Genomic DNA, 19,467 nt, shown 5'->3' with positions numbered 1-19,467 from the left:
CTTCCACCAACTGTCAAAACACTGAAAAACACTTTGCATGTCCAAGAATCACAAAGCCAAATCAAACGCTCTCCGGATCCGCCTCAGGCAGTGCAGGCCCTGTGAGCATCTGTCAGCCTCACACAAAGCAAGAGAGCACTTTTATCCACCTTTTTTTTCCTACAGACCATAAAGCTTTATGTGAATTAAGGAATAAACTCTGTTGCACACTGCAAATCAGTGAAGTGTTTTTTAAAAAAAAGCTGTGTACAAAGGTGTATTCTCCTCCTACTAGGAAACTTATTAGACTTTACAAATGACTCTCAGCAGACCATGAAAATCTTGAAAACAAATATTTCCACAGCAATTTTATGGATATATAATAAATATTACTGTACTGGTGGGAATACGAAGAGAAAATAATCTGAAGGAACAAAACATAGTGAACTCAAAAGCACTTTGGCCATAAATGTTCTAATGAGGCTAATGATAGTTTTGTTTGTTTGTCAGTGCCATATCAGTAATGGGGATATTTACACGGCAAAAACAAAGTGAACATCATATCCATAATTTATACATTTCAAATTAGTGTAACATATTTAACTTGGTATAAAAATACACTCAAATCTGGTATCCAAACAATTGACGGCCATGACTGATATAGTAGGGCAAACAAATACTATAGAAGTCACAGGTAAACTACTCTTTAATGTCCAGTTAAAGGGATAGTCCACCTAAAAATTAATATTTACTCACTATTTACTCACCCTTCAAATGGTTTCAAGTGAGTTTCTTTTTTTCTACTGAACAAAAAATAAGATATTTTGAGTAAAGATGAAAATCTGTAACCAGTGACTTAGTAGGAAAAGAATACAATGGAAGTCAATGGTTACAGGTTTTCAGCATTACTCAAAATCTTCTTTGTGTTCAATAAAAGAAACTAAGGAAATAATGACAGAATTTTCATTTTTAGATGAACTAACCCTTTAAAACTGTGTGAGATTAGGTGTTTTCATGACAAAACAAATCCATTGGAAGTCAGTGGTTACAGGTTTTCAGCATTCCTCAAAATATCTTCTTTTGTGCTCAACAGAAGAAACTAATCAATTAATGACATGCAGGGTTTTCATTTTTAGGTGAACTAACCCTTTAAAACACTACTATGAGAAAACAAATACAGTGGAAGTAAATGGTTACAGGTTTTCAGCATTCCTCAAAATATCTTCTTTTGTGTTCAAACGGAAGAAACTATTAAAATAATGAAATGATTTTAATTTTTAGGTGAACTAACCCTTTAAAACACTGTGAGATTAGGTGTGTTTTTATGAAAAAAAAAAAAAAACATACAATGGAAATCAATGGTTACAGGTTTCCAGCATTCCTCAAAATATCCTCTTTTATGTTCAATAAAAGAAAGAAACTAATCAAATAATGACAGGATTTTTGTTTTTAGATGAACTGACCCTTTAAAACACTACTTTGAGATTTTTCATGAAAAAAAACAACAAAAACAAATACAATGCAAGTCAATGGTTACAGGTTTCCAGCATTACTCAAAATATCTTCTTTTGCGTTCAACAGAAGAAACTAATGATATAATGACATGATTTTCATTTTTAGGTGAACTAACCCTTTAAAACACTGTGAGATTAGGTGTGTTTTTATGAAAAAAAACATACGATGGAAATCAATGGTTACAGGTTTCCAGCATTCCTCAAAATATCTTCTTTTATGTTCAATAAAAGAAACTAATCAAATAATGACAGAATTTTTGTTTCTAGATTAACTGACCCTTTAAAACACTACTTTGAGATTAGCTGTGTTTTCATGAAAAAAAACACAAAAAAACAAATACAATGCAGGTCAATGGTTACAGGTTTCCAGCATTCCTCAAAATATCTTCTTTTGCGATCAATAGAAGAAACTAATCAAATAATGACAGAATTAAAATTTTTAGGTGAACTAACCATTTAAAACACTGTGAGATTAGGTGTGTTTTCATGAAAAAAAAACAAACAAATACAATGGAAGTCAATGGTGACAGGTTTCCAGCATTCCTCAAAATATCTTCTTTTGTGTTCAATAAAAGAAAGAAAATATTCAAATAATGACAGATTTTCCTTTTCAGATGAATTATTTCTTTAAAACACCACGGTGAGATGAAGTGTTTTCATGAAAAAACTAATACAATGGAAGTCAATAGTTACAGTTTCTAGCATTCATCAAAATATATTGGTTTACGTTCAATAGAAGAAACTAATCAAATAATCACAGGATTTTCATTTTTAGATGAACTGACCCTTTAAAGTGAAGTGAATAGGAAGGGCAATCCATAATTTGACACACGGTCATCATATGCAAAGAAATGTGGGTTCATTTGAGCTCCAGCTTTAATAAAGAAAAATAAACCAGGCACTCACCCAGCGGCTGTCCTGCGATTATCCTGGCGTTTTCTCCAGCTACGGCGGCCCGTGCATTCCTTTCGCTAATGTACTGGACGAAAGCGTAACCCTTGTGCACCGAACAGCCCACGATCTTGCCGTACTTGGCGAAGATGACCTCGATGTCGCTCTTCTTCACAATGGCGGTGTTGAGGTTGCCGATAAAGACCCGAGAGTTGAGGGAGCGCGGGTCGTTCTTGTTAGTGACATTGCTGGTCTGAGTCTTGCCGGTCATTTTTCTCCTGCGAAGCACAGACATGATGGGGACGACATCAAACACACCTGATACAGATAATGTTTTTAATATGTGGATATTTTAATCCAATAATATGCTGGATATACTGAAGAGTCAAGGTGTCTGTGTGTAAAAGGGAATTTGCGAAGTACGAAAGCAAGGGTCTACTTTATTGCTTCTTTAATGCAGATTTTGTGAAAATATGATGTCAAAATATGTGTTAAGTTCTGCTATATTTATTTATACAGCAGTTCTGTCTGGTTCTCGAATCTGATTGGCTGACAGCCGTGTGATATTCTGCAATAAAGCACTTGTGCAGCCTCCTCACCCTTTTGTATTACTCCACCCACGTAGAGTGACAGCAGATCAATAAACTCACTACAGTTTGACAAATATTGCTTCTGTTGGACAACATAATGTAAGGCTCTTTTTAGGCGAGAATTTAGTTTAGATTGCAACTATGCAGTTTATTTATAAAGACAGTGACTATTTTAAATATTTATAAATTTGGAGAGACAGCGCATCGGCATCCATCAGCCTGTCATACTGAGCAGAGCAAAGACGGTTGACGTTCCACTACAAGATAGCAACAGAGATTGCATAATAAGCTCTTATAGAAGAAAAACTAATGTAATTTCAAACTACAGCTGATCAAATCATTATAAAACTGGTGAATGACTGTAAGTCTCTCTCTTTTTTGTATGTTGAAGAGGTATATTTATACCATTGTAATCTGGTAGTGTTCAGTGTTTTTGATAGTGTTTGCTTTGCTTTGGCTTTTTCAGGGTTAATTATTGTGATCTCCTGACTGCAACAGAAAAATACTGAGAAATCTCTGTAGACTGATGGTATTTCATGCTGTTCAGCCTTATAATCTTAAAATGTCAGCAAAATCACCTATTTTGTCATTACTTTAGACATTACGCTAGAGAATCATTCAAATACTAGCTCTAATGTGACGTTTGCGAATGAGCAAAGGCTTCTGCTGTTCTGACGTAAGCTGCAGATGTGAATGAGTGGTGGAAGAAAGTAGTTCCTCATCCAAAAGGGCTTTTGAGACTCTCCGTGTTTGATTTTCTTTTTTATATACACGATTATGCTGTCGAACTGTTGTTTAAACGAAATATCACACTCGTAGCAGTGCGATGTGGCTGTATATCGGCACTGGTGGGACACTAAGGCACGCCTCCCACCGGTGCTAATATACAGCCATATCGTCCTGCGACTGGTGTGATTTTACTCATGTAAAGATGAAACCAAATACTTATTCTGTTATTACTACAAATACTTATTAATTACTGTATGAATTTCACTATTGTAAAATATTCATTTCAATTAATCCAAAATGATGAGCAAATACTGTACAACCGGCAGTGGTGGAAAGAGTACTGAAAAATCATACTTAAGTAAAAGTACCATTACTTGCCTAAAAATGTAGTGCGCGTAAAAGTATCTACTGTAAATATTACTCAAAGAATGAGTAAAAAGTAGATTTTCAAAAGTACTCAAGAGTAGTGAGTAGTGAGTATTACGCTGTAATAAGCTGATGCATTTACATGTGATTTGTGGATGTGTGTAAACGTAACATTCTGTAGTGCCTTTAGTTATAGCCCAGCAGGCACACAGTGTCATAAGACTTTAATGTTAGGTTAGATTTAGGTTGTGACGTCAGGTGACCAAAATTCAATGTTTAGGCAGAGTCAGGACAACATTATTTTGATGTCCAATAACGACGTCAAATGACGTTGATATTTGGTTGATTTTAGGTTGTGTTAGAAAGTGACAAAAATCCAACGTTGAGTCGACATCTTAAAACAACGTTATATTGATGTCAAATACTGTCATTTATTTGTCAGGTATAGCAACCAAAATCCAATGTCTGATAGACGTCATAGTGGTAACGTCCACACAACATCAAGCTGTAACATCATTAGATGTTGATATTTGGTTGATTTTAGGTTGGACATTGGACATTGACGTCGGCCTAACGTTGAGTTGTGACGTCTTGTGCCTGCTGGGTGTTTAAGGCCATTTCAGTCTTCACTCATTAAACATCTGTCATCTTCTCATCAGTGACATGCATCTAAAACGTCTCTGGGTCATTGCGTGTAAAGATTTTTTATGTCTTCTTGGACACTTTTAATGCTTCTAAACAGTTTGCTGCAATTATAAATCGCCCATGTCCTGAGGTAGTTCATTGTGAGGCGGTTTACCTCTTTACTTTTATGTGTAATTTGATTGGACAGGAATCACAGGACTGAATATAATCCCCATAGAAAAGAAAAAATAAAGTAGAAGTAAAAGTACCAATACTGCATTAAAAATGTACTTAACGGAAAGTAAAAGTACCCATTTTTAAAACCACTTAGTAAATTACAATTTCTGAGAAAAACTACTCAGTTACAGTCATTTGAGTATTTGTAGTTTGTTACTTTACACCACTGACAACAGGCAACTTTATCAGTCATCTTTAAAAAGCAGTTTCCCTATGGAAAACATAAATGGAGTTTTTACTCCCAGTTACGCTCTATTAAAACTCTCCCCCAAAACTGGAGCAAAGTTTCTGGAGCAAAAATGCTCACAGTATGTACATCGACCCTGACTCAACCTTCACATTTTATGAAGATTTTAGGATAAGATACTGTACTGTTTTCTTATCATGATGAAAGAACAGCAATTGCAGAGATAACCATAATTAAATTGCCATCTTATGATATATAAACCTTGATTCTTAAAAAAGATTGCACTGTCTTAACATCCAGGCCAAATGTGCTGCCTAATGTTGCCATTGGCTGAAAAGCTTCTTGATCTTTTGATCAATATACTAAATAAACACTACTTTTTTGGAAATAGGTTCATTTTTTTCAACCACCAACCTGATATCACCAAGTAGGACATGTTCCCGGATTAACACCTATGTTGATCCTGTAACAACATTATCAGCCAATCAGAATTAAGGAATATGTTTACCGTTTATGTTAAGTTTAGGCTTGCAGCTTCTAAATGATTGTTTTCCATCTATTATTCCCCTCTGATTTTGTAAATAATTTACAGTTATGGTTAGGTTTAGACGTAGGGAATAGGTATGGATTACATTTTCGAACAAAAATGATGTTCCAGGATCAACAGAGATGTTAATCCAGGATCGCATCGTACTTGGCAAAATCATGACGTCCTTTTACAACTCCCCTAATGTTAAACAGTTTTACCATGTATTAATCAATTGAACCAAGCTCCAAGTCTGGCGGGAACACTCTTAGCTAAGCTTAGCTTAAATCATTGAATCATATTAGACTATTAGCATCTCACAATGATATTACACAGCACCTTAAAATAGTTTCCAAGCTAGATAAGTAAGTAACATTGTCGCATAATATCATCGCGCCTGCTGCAGCCACAGCACGGCAGCAAAGTTCCTTGATTATTACATCAGAATAAGAGTATAGTTCCTACCCATATCAGCCTAGAGAATAGCAACTTTTGCAACCTATTTTCGAAAAAGATTAGATTATGCTTTTAACATCATCATTAACACTTAAAAGCGATGCAAAAAATGATGTCTCTTCTCCTCGTCATTTTTCTCCTCAGTTTACTACGCCTGAAGAATAACGTTAGTTTCATTTCTTTTCGCGGTCCAATTTCCAAAATAAATCAGGAATATAATGGGGCAGGCAATGAAGCAAATGCCATGGTGGCTGTGTTTGTGCACGGATTCGCGTTCTAGTGTTGACCGGTCGGTCTTGCAGGTTACCTTGGAAGAACAAACTAGAACCGTAAGAACACAGAACGCATATGAGCAAAGAGCATAGAATCACCAAGAGGCGACACTCTAGTGCGATTTGAGAAACAGCCACTAGATGCCGCTGGTGTCAAATTCCAATAGAACAACAGCATATTATAGGTCTGTAAAATAAACTATTAAAAGTGCTGATGATTGTGATAGTAAGTGTTGTATTGTCGTCTTTCAGGTTGTATCTTAGCTTTAATGCGCTTTTTAAATAATTAAATAAATAACAAAGCAGCTGCTTGCCGTCTCAACAGCAATAAGACCCATGGGTGGCCGATCACTTTCACTCCAAATGGCGGAATCGCGGGGCTGTTGCTGGGCGCTGCTGTTGCAATGGAACGTTCTATTGAGTGCCGCCTAATTACAAGCTCTTTGATATGAGAAATGAGATGCTGCGAGCTTCCTGTTGATCATATGACCTTCACAAGAAAACTATTTCAGCCTTAATGAAATTGTGATTTTTTTAAATTTTCTTTTGAGTAAATTTTTAAAAACATTTAAGTACTAAAGCACGTCGGCGCCGGTGGTGTAGTGGTTGGTGCGTCGACACATGCACTCCAGTGCTCACGGCAACCCGAGTTCGATTCCCACCTCGCGGTCCTGTGCTAATCCTTCCCCTCTCTCTGCTCCCCCATGCTTTCCTGTCAATAATCTCTACTGTCCTATACATTAAAGGTGCAAACCCTGAGAAATTATTTTTTAAAAAAGTACTAAAGCACTGTCAATGAAGATAATTGTAAAATGCAAATAGCGATTTCAGCAAGGAAATGGCTCACACCACTGGGTGTGGGGGCGCTCTAGTGGCAGCAGGGCCCTAAGCAGCTGCTTGGTTCGCTTTTAGGGAGGGCTGGCTATGCCCGTGGAACCTAGTTTGGGGATCTCTAACCTCAAGAATAACAGTGTGTGCATGCTAGCAAAATGAACACTCTATTTTTGTATTTCACATACATTTAAAATAAAAATTAAACAATAAAAGCCATTTTTTCCAGTCTTCTTTGCTCATATTTTGAAGTTTGGCAATAATAGTGGAAGGCCCTGTATGTGAGAATATGAATGAGGGCTGGTGAGAGGTGTGTGTGTGTTTATTTGCATCTATAAATGTGTGAGAATATGAGCAATCTCTGCACGCCTTCTGACAGTGTGAAGGTGAGAAAGCGAGCGAGTAAATGAAGGCCTTAGGTTTATGCAGGCTCCGCATTACTCAGTGAACACACAGTCAGTCAGTCAGTCTTTACATCACAGAACAGCAGTGAAATCCTCCCATTGGGTGTCATCCAGCTCCCTCCCCTCCCTCCCCCCAAGACACACACACAGAGAGAGACAGTGAGTGCTATTGTCTGAGACAGAGATGCATTATGTTCTGTCTCTCAGGCTGTCAGTGGTCTCCTCTCACAAGACAGCAAGACTGAACACGCCGCTCCACGGAGACACTAGTGGGACAGTGTGTCGGAATCAAACACAATGACCGAATACGACATCTGGAGTTGCCCAAAATATATACTTGATGTTTGCTGCGCTGCAGGATTGCAAGGCTTGGGTTGCTGATGGGTCGGTCACACTGGAAGAGCTCAGAAAGTTACTGTACTAGGGGCCACTATACTGTGAAAATCTGATTCACTGGTGTTTACATTTTTTAAATTGTTTTAGAATATTTTGATTTTAATATTTAAATCTAAATTATTCGCCCTCTTGTGAATTTTCTTTTCTTTTTTAAAATATTTCCTAAATGTTTTTTAAATATTTCCTAAAAGTTTGTTCAGTGTGAACAAACAATCTCTTAATGTAAGACGCTCAAAGTTCAATGCAAGGGGAGACATACAGAGTTAGCTTAGCAAAGTCTTCAGCAAACAAAGTTTTGGGACTGTTACACTGGTGTGTAAAAATACACTCTGGACCACCCCTTTAAATTTACTCCAATCCAGACAATATAATAAACATATTTAAAAAATGAATAAATAAGCTTCCCATTGATGCATACTTTTGTAAGAATGTGACAATATTTGGCAGAGATATATACAGTACAATTTGAGATATACATAAATATTTGCAATACTGGAATCTTTAAAATTTTAAATAAAAAATACTGAGAAAATCACATTTAAATGTAAAAATTAGTTTTGATATATATATATATTTAAAGGGGATTTACACACACAAAAAAAAACTTTATTGGACATGATCTTTTATTTAATGCAGGGGTGTCCAAACCCGGTCCTGGAGGGCCGGTGTTCTGCAGATTTTAGCTCCAACTTGCTTCAACACACCCGCAAGGATGTGTCTAGAAAGCCTATAGTAAGTGCTTGATTAGCTAGCCCAGGTGTGTCTGATTGGAGTTGGAACTAAACTTTGCAGGACACCGGCCCTCCAGGACAGAGTTTGGACACCCCTGCCTTAATATAAATGATTATTTGCCAAAAAAGAAAGTCTGTAATTTTGACCCACAAAATGTATTTTTGGCCAAACCAAGACCGGTTTTGTGGTCAATTTAATTACGTGAATTAATTTTTATAACAGTCAATTTTGTCATAATGCTGAACTGCACGGTCCTAGTAACCATTTTTAAATGCACAACAGCTCTTAAAGAAAATTCTCACTGCAGTACTCCAAAATTCAAGCTCATTTTCTAAAACACATGTGTCTGTAAAACACACGTCACGTCAAGGTTGTATCAGATCACCAAACGACACCAGTGCTTGTCTCTACGTCTTCAAACGCCTGTTGGAATTGAAAGCTCTCTAATGTGACTGAGAAATGAAGATTAGATTGATTTATCTTGGGGACCAAATGCTTGAATAATGGATCCAATACTCTGTAAATAGGATTAGTTGCCAAGGTTGCCTGTGTTGTGGGACCGGCGCTGGATCATGTGTGCAGTCAGACATGGAGACAGAGATTGGAATAGTGAAATATGCTCTTTTGTCATTTCCCCAAACCACAGGATCAGGCCGCGAGAAACAGCAGAAAGCTCCTTTATGCTGGACAAAGCTCAGCTGTCTGTATAGTCCTCTTTTTTAACTCCATCTCTTTCATTTCTGCTCATAAGAATGGAAAATATGGAGAGTGTGAAGATACACTCGCGTCAGGATTCAATGCTGAACTTACCATACAAAATACCATATGATATTGGTACAAATGGTCCTGTACTGCCCTATTCCATATTGTATATTCAAAAAAGAAATCAATATATATATTACAAATGTATTCAGTTTGTGTTTTAAACACATCTCTCACACACAGACTCCCTCAGTGCTCACTATGTACATCTTTCCCAATAACGCCTGTATAATATAAAACTATATTTATGCTTGTTTTTGGCGACATGGTGGCTCAGTGTGTAGCACTGTCGTCTCACAGCAAGAAAGTCACTGGTTTGAGTCCCGGCTGGGTCAGTTAGCATTTCTGTGTGGAGTTTGCATGTTCTCCCTGTGTGTGTGTAGGTTTCCTCCGGGTGCTCTGGTTTCCCCCACAGTCCAAAGACATGTGCTATAGGTGAATTAAACTAAATTGGCCATAGTGTTTGTTTGTGAATGAGTATGTATGGGTGTTTTTCAGTACTGGATTGCAGCTGGAAGGGCATCCGCTGTGTAAAACCACACTGAACTGAGCTAAACTGAACTGAACTTAAACACTAAAACTGAACTACACTGTTCCAATTTACTATGACCTTTTATGTGAAGCTGCTTTGACACAATCTACATTGTAAAAGCGCTATACAAATAATGGTAAATTGAATTAAATTGAATTAATACATATGCTGGATAAGTTGGCGGTTCATTCGGCTGTGGCGACCCTTGATGAATAAAGGGACTAAACCGAAGGAAAATGAATGAGTCGCCAGTCCCCCTATATATTAAGTGTGAATTAAATTAAATTGAATGCATGTTTTACGTTGTACTTATATACAGTATATATTTTTAATGATCTGCCTGTAATTATATCTGTAATTCATTTCTGTGGTTAGATTTATAATTACACCTTAACCCACCTTTAAACTTAGTCACACCACTAAACCTGTGCTTAAACTTTCCAGCCTGATCTCACCAGAAAATGTAAGTATTTTACATTTTGTGAGTTTAGTGGCTAATTCGTAGGAATTTGTACGAGTTCAGTCATATGAAAGCATACGATTTTAAAAAGGAGGCGTGGCACCAAACCCCACCCCTAAACCCAACAGTCATTAGGTGATGAGCAAATCGTACTAAATTTTATGAATGAGATCGTACAAATTCATACAAATTACCCACTAAATCAAAAAATTGCTGTGAAATTTCGTTGAACTTTCCCATATCCCACTCTAATAGCACTATTTGTGTTGTGCAATACAAAATGAACAGAAAAAGTTTTTATTGTCTGATGTAAGTACAGTAGTTAATTTAAAGACCAAACATTTGATTTCATATACTTGCTAAAAAAATATTTTTCCTTGCCTTTTTTAACATTTTTGCCATACGATAAATTCCCAGAGATGGGTTGCAGCTGGAAAGGCATCCGCTGTGTAAAAACATATGCTGGATAAGTTGCCGGTTCATTCCGCTGTGGCGACCCCAGGTTAATGGAGGGGCTAAGCCGAAAAGAAAATGAATGAATGAGTATGATTAATAAATCCATATATTTACAACATATACAGTTGAAGTCAAAATTATTCACCTGTGATTTCTTTTTCTTTTTCAAATATTTCTCGATTTATGTCTAAGAGCAAGAAAATTTTCACAGTATTTCTGATAATATTTTTTCTTCTAGAGATAGTCGTATTTGTTTTATTTCGGCTAGAATGAAAGCAAATTTTCATTAAAAAAGGTCAATATTATTAGCCCTCTAAAGCAATATATTTTTCGATATTCTACAGAACAAACCATCATTTATACAATGACTTGCCTAATTATACCAACTTTCCTAATTAACCTAATTAAGCCACAAAAATTGCCCTTTAATCTGAACACAAGTACTAGTAAAATATTATGTACTGTCAACATTCATTCATTTACTTTTTGGCTTAGACCCTTTATTAATCAGGGGTCGCCACAGCAGAATGAACCGCCAACTTATCCAGCATATGTTTTACGCAGCAGATGCCTTTCCAGCTGCAACCCATCACTGGGAAACACTCTTACACTCTCATTTGCACACATACACTACAGACAATTTAGCCTACCCGATTCACCTATAGCACATGTGTTTGGACTGTGGGGGAAAACGGAGCAACCGGAGGAAACCCAGAACTAACGAAACAGCAACTAACCCAGCCGAGGCTCGAACCAGCGACCTTCTTGCTGTGAGGCGACAGCGCTACCCACTGCGCTGCCCGTACTGTTATCATTGCAATGATGAAAAAGATCAGCTATTAGAGATGAGTTATTAAAACTATTGTGTTTAGAAATGAGTTTAAAAAATCTTCTTTGCGTTAAACAGAAATTGGGGGGGAATTTTCATGGGGGCTAATAATTCAGGAGGGTTAATAATTCTGTGTATATCTCTGTTAGAAAACCACACGAGGGCAAGCAAACAGTGACAGGATTTTCATTTTCACTCCAACTACTCCACCAGTAACCTCTGAGCAATGGCGTTCCCCTTCGGGAACTTTGCTCTCGGGGGTTTTCCACGCACAATAAATTGCCAACGAATCCAAAAAAAGCAGTTTGACAGAGAACAAGCGCTGTAATAAACAATAGCAAATATACAAGCTCTGTGTAGCGCCCGTCCCCTTAAGAAGCGTCCCGTGACTGATGTCCAGAGCAAATTACAGAGCCGAGAGGTGAGCGATTTTACAGCACCTCGATCTCTCAGAAGGACAGAGGCCTCGTCTGTTTGGCTTCTCCGCAAATCAGCAGCCTGTTATTTAGAGGCTCTGTGCTGGCACCCGTATTGATGACACTGGACAGCGAGGAGAGAACATGCGCAAATCAGCAAAGATGTGTTAAATTGCCCCTCTTATCAGATAAATGTGTTGTGTGTGGGGCGTTTGGAGACGATGGCCCAGCATCTGCCAGCTGATCTCCTGCTGGCTCCTGTTTTACCGCAGCTGGGGTTTTTTTTCTCCCAGATTCTCAATTGTCTTTGAGTTATTGTTGGGTTATGCTGGATTTGATTGCACATCTGCAAATAAATGAATGTAGGGGTGAATTCACTAGATGTGAGTGTAAAGTTCTACGTTGTATTTAATGACTGCACACAATGCTACACCATAGCTGTTCTAATTGAATGCTGTTGATTTCCTGTATATTTAAGCCCTTAAATTCAAAATTATTAGCCCTCCTGTCATTTATTTTTTAATTACAGTACTTTCCAAATGATGTTTAACAGAGCATGGAATTTTTTCACAGTATTTCCTTTAATATTTTTTCTTCTGGAGAAAGTCTTATTTGTTTTATTTGGGCTAGAATAAAAGCAGTTTTTAAAAACATTTTAGCGTCAATATTAATTATTATTATTATTATTATTATTATTATATTATATAATATATATAATATTATTTATTATAATTATTTTAAAAAAATTAAAAATGCGTTTATTCTAGCCGAAATAAAACAAATAAGACTTTCTCCACAAGAAAAAAAATGATAGGAAATACTGTGAAAAAATTATTTGCTTTGTTAAACATCATTTGGAAAATTTTTACATTTTTATTTTATTTTATTTTATTTACAACAACAAAAAAACTAACTGAAATTAAATCTTAAGATTAAATTATGTAAATTAATCAGATTTTTAAAAACATACATACCGTCACTTAACAAATAGGGGGAAAGGCGGATGACATAAGCATGCAAATCAAGGCAAAAGATGGTTCAGCATGACTAGTGTATTCGGGATTGAACTCCATTGTTTATCAATGTAATAGTTTTTATGGTTTTATTGTAATAGGTTTGTTCAAATAATTTAAATTTTCAAACTATTAAAATGCATTAGTACACACAGATGCATTATACACACAGTTGAAGTCAGAATGATTAGCCCTCCCCTGAATTATTAGCCCACTGTTTATTTTTATCCCCAATTTCTCTTTAATGAGGAGCAGATTTTTTTTAACACATTTCTAAACATAATAGCTTTAATAACTCATTTCTAATAGCTGATTTATTTTCTCTTAGCCATGATGACAGTAAATAATATTTGACTAGATATTTTTCAAGACACTTCTATACAGCTTAAAGTGGCATTTAAAGGCTTAACTAGGTTAATTAGGTTAACTAGGCAGGTTAGGGTAATTAGGCAAGTTATTGTATAATTTAGTTTTTTTCTGTAGACAGTTGGGAAATATATTATATAATATTGTAATCAATATATAATTTTGACCTTAAAATAAAAAAAAGGTTTTAAAAAAATTTAAATCTGCTTTTATTCTCCCGAAATAAAACAAATAATACTTTCTATAGAAGAAAAAATATTATCAGACATACTGTGAAAATTTTCTTGCTCTATTAAACATCATTTGGGAAATATTTAAAAAAGAAAAAAATCAAAGGGGGGCTAATAATATACAGACTTCAACTGTATATACATATATACAAAACTCACATGCTTACATGGCATGACATGTTTGTAAGCTAAGATTCATGATGTTTTTGCAACACAGATGGCGAAAAAATGAATCAAAACACAATCTTTTCCAAAACTGTGCTTACTCTGGGAAATACATACATAAAAAAAAAAATGAACACAAAAGCAATACTGAATAAACTTTAGATGATGCATAGCTATATTTTGGTTTACTTTTGCTTACAATTTATGCTTTAATTACTGTAATTACAGTATAAATGACTAATAAAAAGATTATTATTGATAATAATAATTACTTTTACTATTAATATAAATCAATTTTGATTATTATTATCTATTATTGCTTACATTTTGTGTTTCCGAACTTCATTTAGTGTATATAATAATAAGCAATATTTTTACATTATAATAATAATATTTACTCACATAATAATAATAATCATAATAATAATAATGGTGGCTCAGTGATTAGCACTGTCACCTCACAGCAAGAAAGTTGCTGGTTCAAGTCCAGGCTGGGTTGGCATTTCTGTTCTCCCCGTATTGGTGTGGGTTTTCTCCGGGTACTCTGGTTTCCCCCAAAGTCCAAACACATGCGCTATAGGTGAATTGAAAAGACTAAATTGGCCATGATGTGTGTGAATGTGAGTGTGTTTGGGTGTTTCTCAATACAGGGTTGCAGCTGGAAGGGCATCCGCTGTGTAAAACATATGATAGTATAGTTGGTGGTTCATTCCGCTGTGGTGACCTCTAAAATAGAGACTAAGCCGAAGAAAAACGAATGAATGAATGAATGAATGAATAATAATAATAATAATAATAATAATAATAATAATAATAATAATAATAATAATAATTATATATATCATATATTTAATAGTTTTTATTGTTTATTTTATTACATTATTATTATTAGAATTACCACTACAATAAATATTATTCATGTTTTGGTTGGGTGGATATCATTATTTACTGGATTCACTGCAGATGGCACACTTGGACCCTTGACTAGGATCCGATTTATTTCCCCCTGCAATTTTGTGGTATCTTTAAATACATTTGGCCAGGATTTAACCAAGCCCTTCAGCATGCTTCCTAAAAACATTTCCTAGAACTAAAAGAAGTCATTTTTTTTCTTTTGGTCTTATCTCGCCGAGGGCACAGAGTGAGCCAGAGCTGCCACTGCCTGAAAAAAGACAGGTGTGTGACGCCTATGTGTGTGTGTGTTAGTATATAAAGCACACACATACACACACGCAGCATGAGCTCTTTCCAGTACAGTAACAGCACGTCTGAATCAGAGCTCATGAACCACAGAAGAGCAGGACTTCAGTTTAAAAACCTCCACACTCCAGGAGCTCATTAAGAGTCTGAGGATCTGTCCGGTGTGATTTCCAACTCACTGAACGTGTGTGTGTGTGTGTGTCTCTGTGTGTGTGGCTCTGCAGCACAACACCATACCACTGAGACACCGATCACCCAGAAAACACTCAATCACAGGCAGAAGAGGCACTCATCAACACCCCTCAACACACTGAGCTTCAGGGTTAAAGACCACCTGAAATCACAACACCAATATTTTAGGTGTTGATACACAAAAAAAAATAGCAGGTAAATAACAAAAAAAAATGCTGCAAGCTTGTTAACGGCAAGTTTCCTTAATAAAATGAGGTTTGTTGTTTGTTCATTCTGCTTATTTACAATGAGCTGAAACAACACAATTCTTGAGCTTTTTAGGGAAACTTGATTGTTTTATGTTCAATCTATCTACATTTGCAAAATCTAATAAGTTAATTCAGGGTGGCACGGTGGCTCAGTGGTTAGCACTGTCACCTCACGGCAAGAAGGTCGCTGGTTCGAGCCTCGGCTGGGTCAGTTCTGTGAGGAATTTACATGTTCTCCCTGTGTTGGCGTGGGTTTCCTCCTGGTGCTCCAGTTTCCCCCACAGTCCAAAGACATGTGCTATACTGAAGGTGAACTGAATAAACAAAAATTGGCTATAGTGTATGAGAGTGTGTGTAAATGTGAGTGTGTATGGGTGTTTCCCAGTACTGGGTTGCAGCTGGAAGGGCATCCGCTGCATAAAACATATGCTGGATAAGTTGGCGGTTCATTCCGCTGTGAAGACCTCAGAAATAGAGACTAAGCCAAAGGAAAAATAATGAATGAATAATCAGTAAAATTAATTAATTCATGTTGCCCTGACACAAATTGATTGTGAGGAACCCAGCATTTTTAAAGTATACACTGCAGAAAATGCTGGGTTCCACACAATCGATTTGTGTTGTGGCAACATAAAGGAATTATGTTAACATATTCGTTTTTACAAATGTAAGTTGATTGGACATAAAACAATTAAGTTGCCCCCAAAAACCTTAAGAATTGTGTTGTTTCAGCTCATTTTAAATAAGTAGTTTAATTAATTCATTCATTTTCTTTTCGGCTTAGCCACTTTATTAATCAGGGGTCGCCACAGCGGAATTAACCACCAAATACAGTAAGTAGTTTGAACAAACAGTAAATGTTGATTTTTCGAGTTTAATACATTGAAGTCAGAATTATTAGCCCCCTTTGATTTTTTTTTTTCTTTTTTAAACATTTCCCAAATTATGTTTAACAGAGCAAGGAAATATTCACAGTATGTCTGATAATATTTTTTTCTTCTGGAGAAAGTATTTTTCTTTTTGTTTTATTTCGGCTAGAATAAAAGCAGTTTTTAACTTTTTAAAAAACATTTTAAGGTCAGAATTATTAGCCCCTTTAAGCTATTTTTTTTTTTTTGATAGTCTACTAAACAAACCATCCTTATACAATAACTTGCCTAATTACCCTAATCTGCCTAGTTAACCTAATTAACCTAGTTAAGCCTTTAAATGTCACTTTAAGCTGTATTGAAGTGTCTTGAAAAATATCTAGTCAAATATTATTTACTGTCATCATGGCAAAGATAAAATAAATCAGTGATTAGAAATGAGTTATTAAAACTATTATGTTTAGAAATGTGTTGAAAAAATATTCTCTACGTTAAACAGAAATTGGGGAAAAAATAAACAGGGGGGCTAATAATTCGGACTTCAACTGTACATGGGATGGTTCATGAAAAGAATAAAACAAACTGTTTGGTTCTCTTGTCAGGGTTTGGTTTGGAGTGTTTTGGTATCTGACTGGAATAGGTGATCCTCCAGTATGGATACCTGCCGGCTGCAGCATTTTTTAATAATTTAAACTTAAATAAACGACGTAAGAAATAAAAACATGTGGAAATTTAATCTCACTCTCTCTCTCTCTCTCTCTCTCTCTCTCTCTCTCTATTCAATTCAATAATTGCTTTATTGGCATGACAAGTGTTACAAATATGTGTATATATATATATATATATATATATATATATATATATATATATATATATATATATATATATATATATATATATATATATATATATATATATATATATACAATTGAAGGCAGAATTATTAGCCCCCCTTGGAATTTTTTTTTCTTTTTTAAATATTTCAGAGCAAGGAAATTTTCACAGTCTGATAATATTTTTTCTTCTGGAGAAAGTCTTATTTGTTTTATTTCAGCTAGAATAAAAGCCGTTTTTAATTTTTTAAAACCATTTTTTAGGTCAATATTACTAGCCCCTTTAAGCTATAATTTTTTTTGATAGTCTACAGAACAAACCATCGTTATACAATAACTTGTCTAATTACCCTAACCTGCCTAGTTAATAGTAATAGTAGTAGTAAAAAAAAGTTAATTAAAAAAACAAAATAAAATAAATAATAATATAAAAAAAATACAAATAAGAATAAAGTATACATTTAACAATCAGGATTTATGGATAAATCAGCAATAATAAATACTAATAATCATCAGTATATTTACAATTCATTTATAATAATCTGTGTGTTTGCGTTTGCAAGTGCATCATTGATGTTTATATTTATTTATGTCTCTCATAATTCATGTTGCCTAAATTGTTTTCAACTTGCAGTATGAGGTGATGTGAATAAAACCATTGATCCATTTAAGTGGAAGTTTTATAATGCAATTGCTGTGACTGTTTTGATGTGCACTAGCTTATAGATACCCTAAGAAATAAAAATATTGATACTAACATCTAAAAAAACTTTATTTTAATTTGAGAGGACCTTTAAAACAGCCTCTGGTGTTAATAAATCCAAACTGCACATATGTGTGTTGTGTTTAGTTGTGTGTGTGCTGTATAGTAAAGAGCGAGCTGTGGGAATGGAGAGTGAAAACATTGCCTCTGTCGCTCTCCTTCACTGCTGACACACACTCAGAGATGCTCCTGTATTACACACATCCCTGTCGCAGACTATTTCATAAAGGGCTGCAAACAATATTGTCAACAGCAGCGATGTCTCGCCATGCCCACAATAACACCTTCATACTGTTAGAAAGTGGATAGTTATACCTCAGAATTTGACTCAGGACATGTCTGGAAATAAGCTGAGAAAATGCTGTTAAACACTGCTGTAATCACAAATCTACTGAGTTTTATATTGATATTATATTGGAAACATTTATACTGATATTATATTGGACATGCACATAGATTTTTGATTAGCTACAGTATGAAAAAAGCCAATAAACCTGACTATTTCATTGACTGCGTGAAGACTGTTGTAACCCAAAGCTGGGTCAAATATGGACAAACCCAACAGTTTGGTAAAAAAAGGCTTTTAAATTTAATGTAAGAAAAAAAAACCCCCAGCATTTTATAGTGTTTAATTGTTAACAGTTATACTAAATAAAACCTATGCAGAATATTGATCTTAAAAAGATAAATATCTAATGCCATCGACCATTTTCACATGAGAGAAGCCCATGCTCAAATGTAAATACATCTAAATATTTGATAGTATAAAGACATGTGAAAAAATGTATATTATAAATAGGTTTAATTTTTATTTATTATGGAAAAATACTTTGCTTTTATTAAGCTACAGTATTGCATTTTTTCCTCACTATATAATGTCAAAAGTCAAATAATTAAGCAAACAACAAACGGTGTCAGCTAATGCTGTTCATTAAAATCTCTTATTAAAATATTGTTTTATACTCATTAATTAGTAGATTTTGTCAAATCAGGCAAAACTATTAGCATTGGTCATAACTGGGAAATTTTATTGATTGATTGATTGATTTATTTATTTATTTACTTATTTATTCTATAATTATTTTCATTCATTTATTTATTTATTTATTTATTTATTTATTTATTTATTTATTTATTTATTTATTTACTTATTTATTGTATCATTATTTTCATTTATTTATTTATTCATTTATTTACTTATTTATTCTATCATTATTTGTATTTATTTATTTATTTATTTATTTATTTAGTTAGTTATTTATTCAATAATTTACTTATTTTTTCTATCATTATTTTCATTTATTTATTTATTTATTTATTTATTTATTTATTTATTTATTTACTTATTTATTCTATCATTATTTTCATTTATTTATTTATTCATTTATTTACTTATTTA

The 19,467-nt window shown here is 34.6% G+C and overlaps 1 protein-coding gene across 4 annotated transcripts in view; it reads right to left on the bottom strand.

The window, feature by feature from the left end:
* The window catches only part of LOC130218251 (RNA-binding Raly-like protein), a 285,849-nt gene that overhangs the window by 135,819 nt on the left and 130,563 nt on the right, over positions 1–19,467 (bottom strand). For 3 of the 4 annotated variants that reach the window (XM_056450394.1, XM_056450392.1, XM_056450393.1), the window contains one exon: positions 2,400–2,662. In XM_056450394.1, the coding sequence (XP_056306369.1) occupies positions 2,400–2,655 (256 nt within the window). In that variant the 5' untranslated portion in view covers positions 2,656–2,662. Of the gene's footprint in view, positions 1–2,399; positions 2,680–19,467 lie in introns of those variants that run through there. The other variant, XM_056450391.1, reaches the window with a different exon arrangement.

This window comes from Danio aesculapii, chromosome 24 (assembly GCF_903798145.1).
Source record: "Danio aesculapii chromosome 24, fDanAes4.1, whole genome shotgun sequence".
NCBI lineage: Eukaryota > Metazoa > Chordata > Actinopteri > Cypriniformes > Danionidae > Danio > Danio aesculapii.
This window is presented reverse-complemented; position numbering and strand designations above follow the sequence as displayed.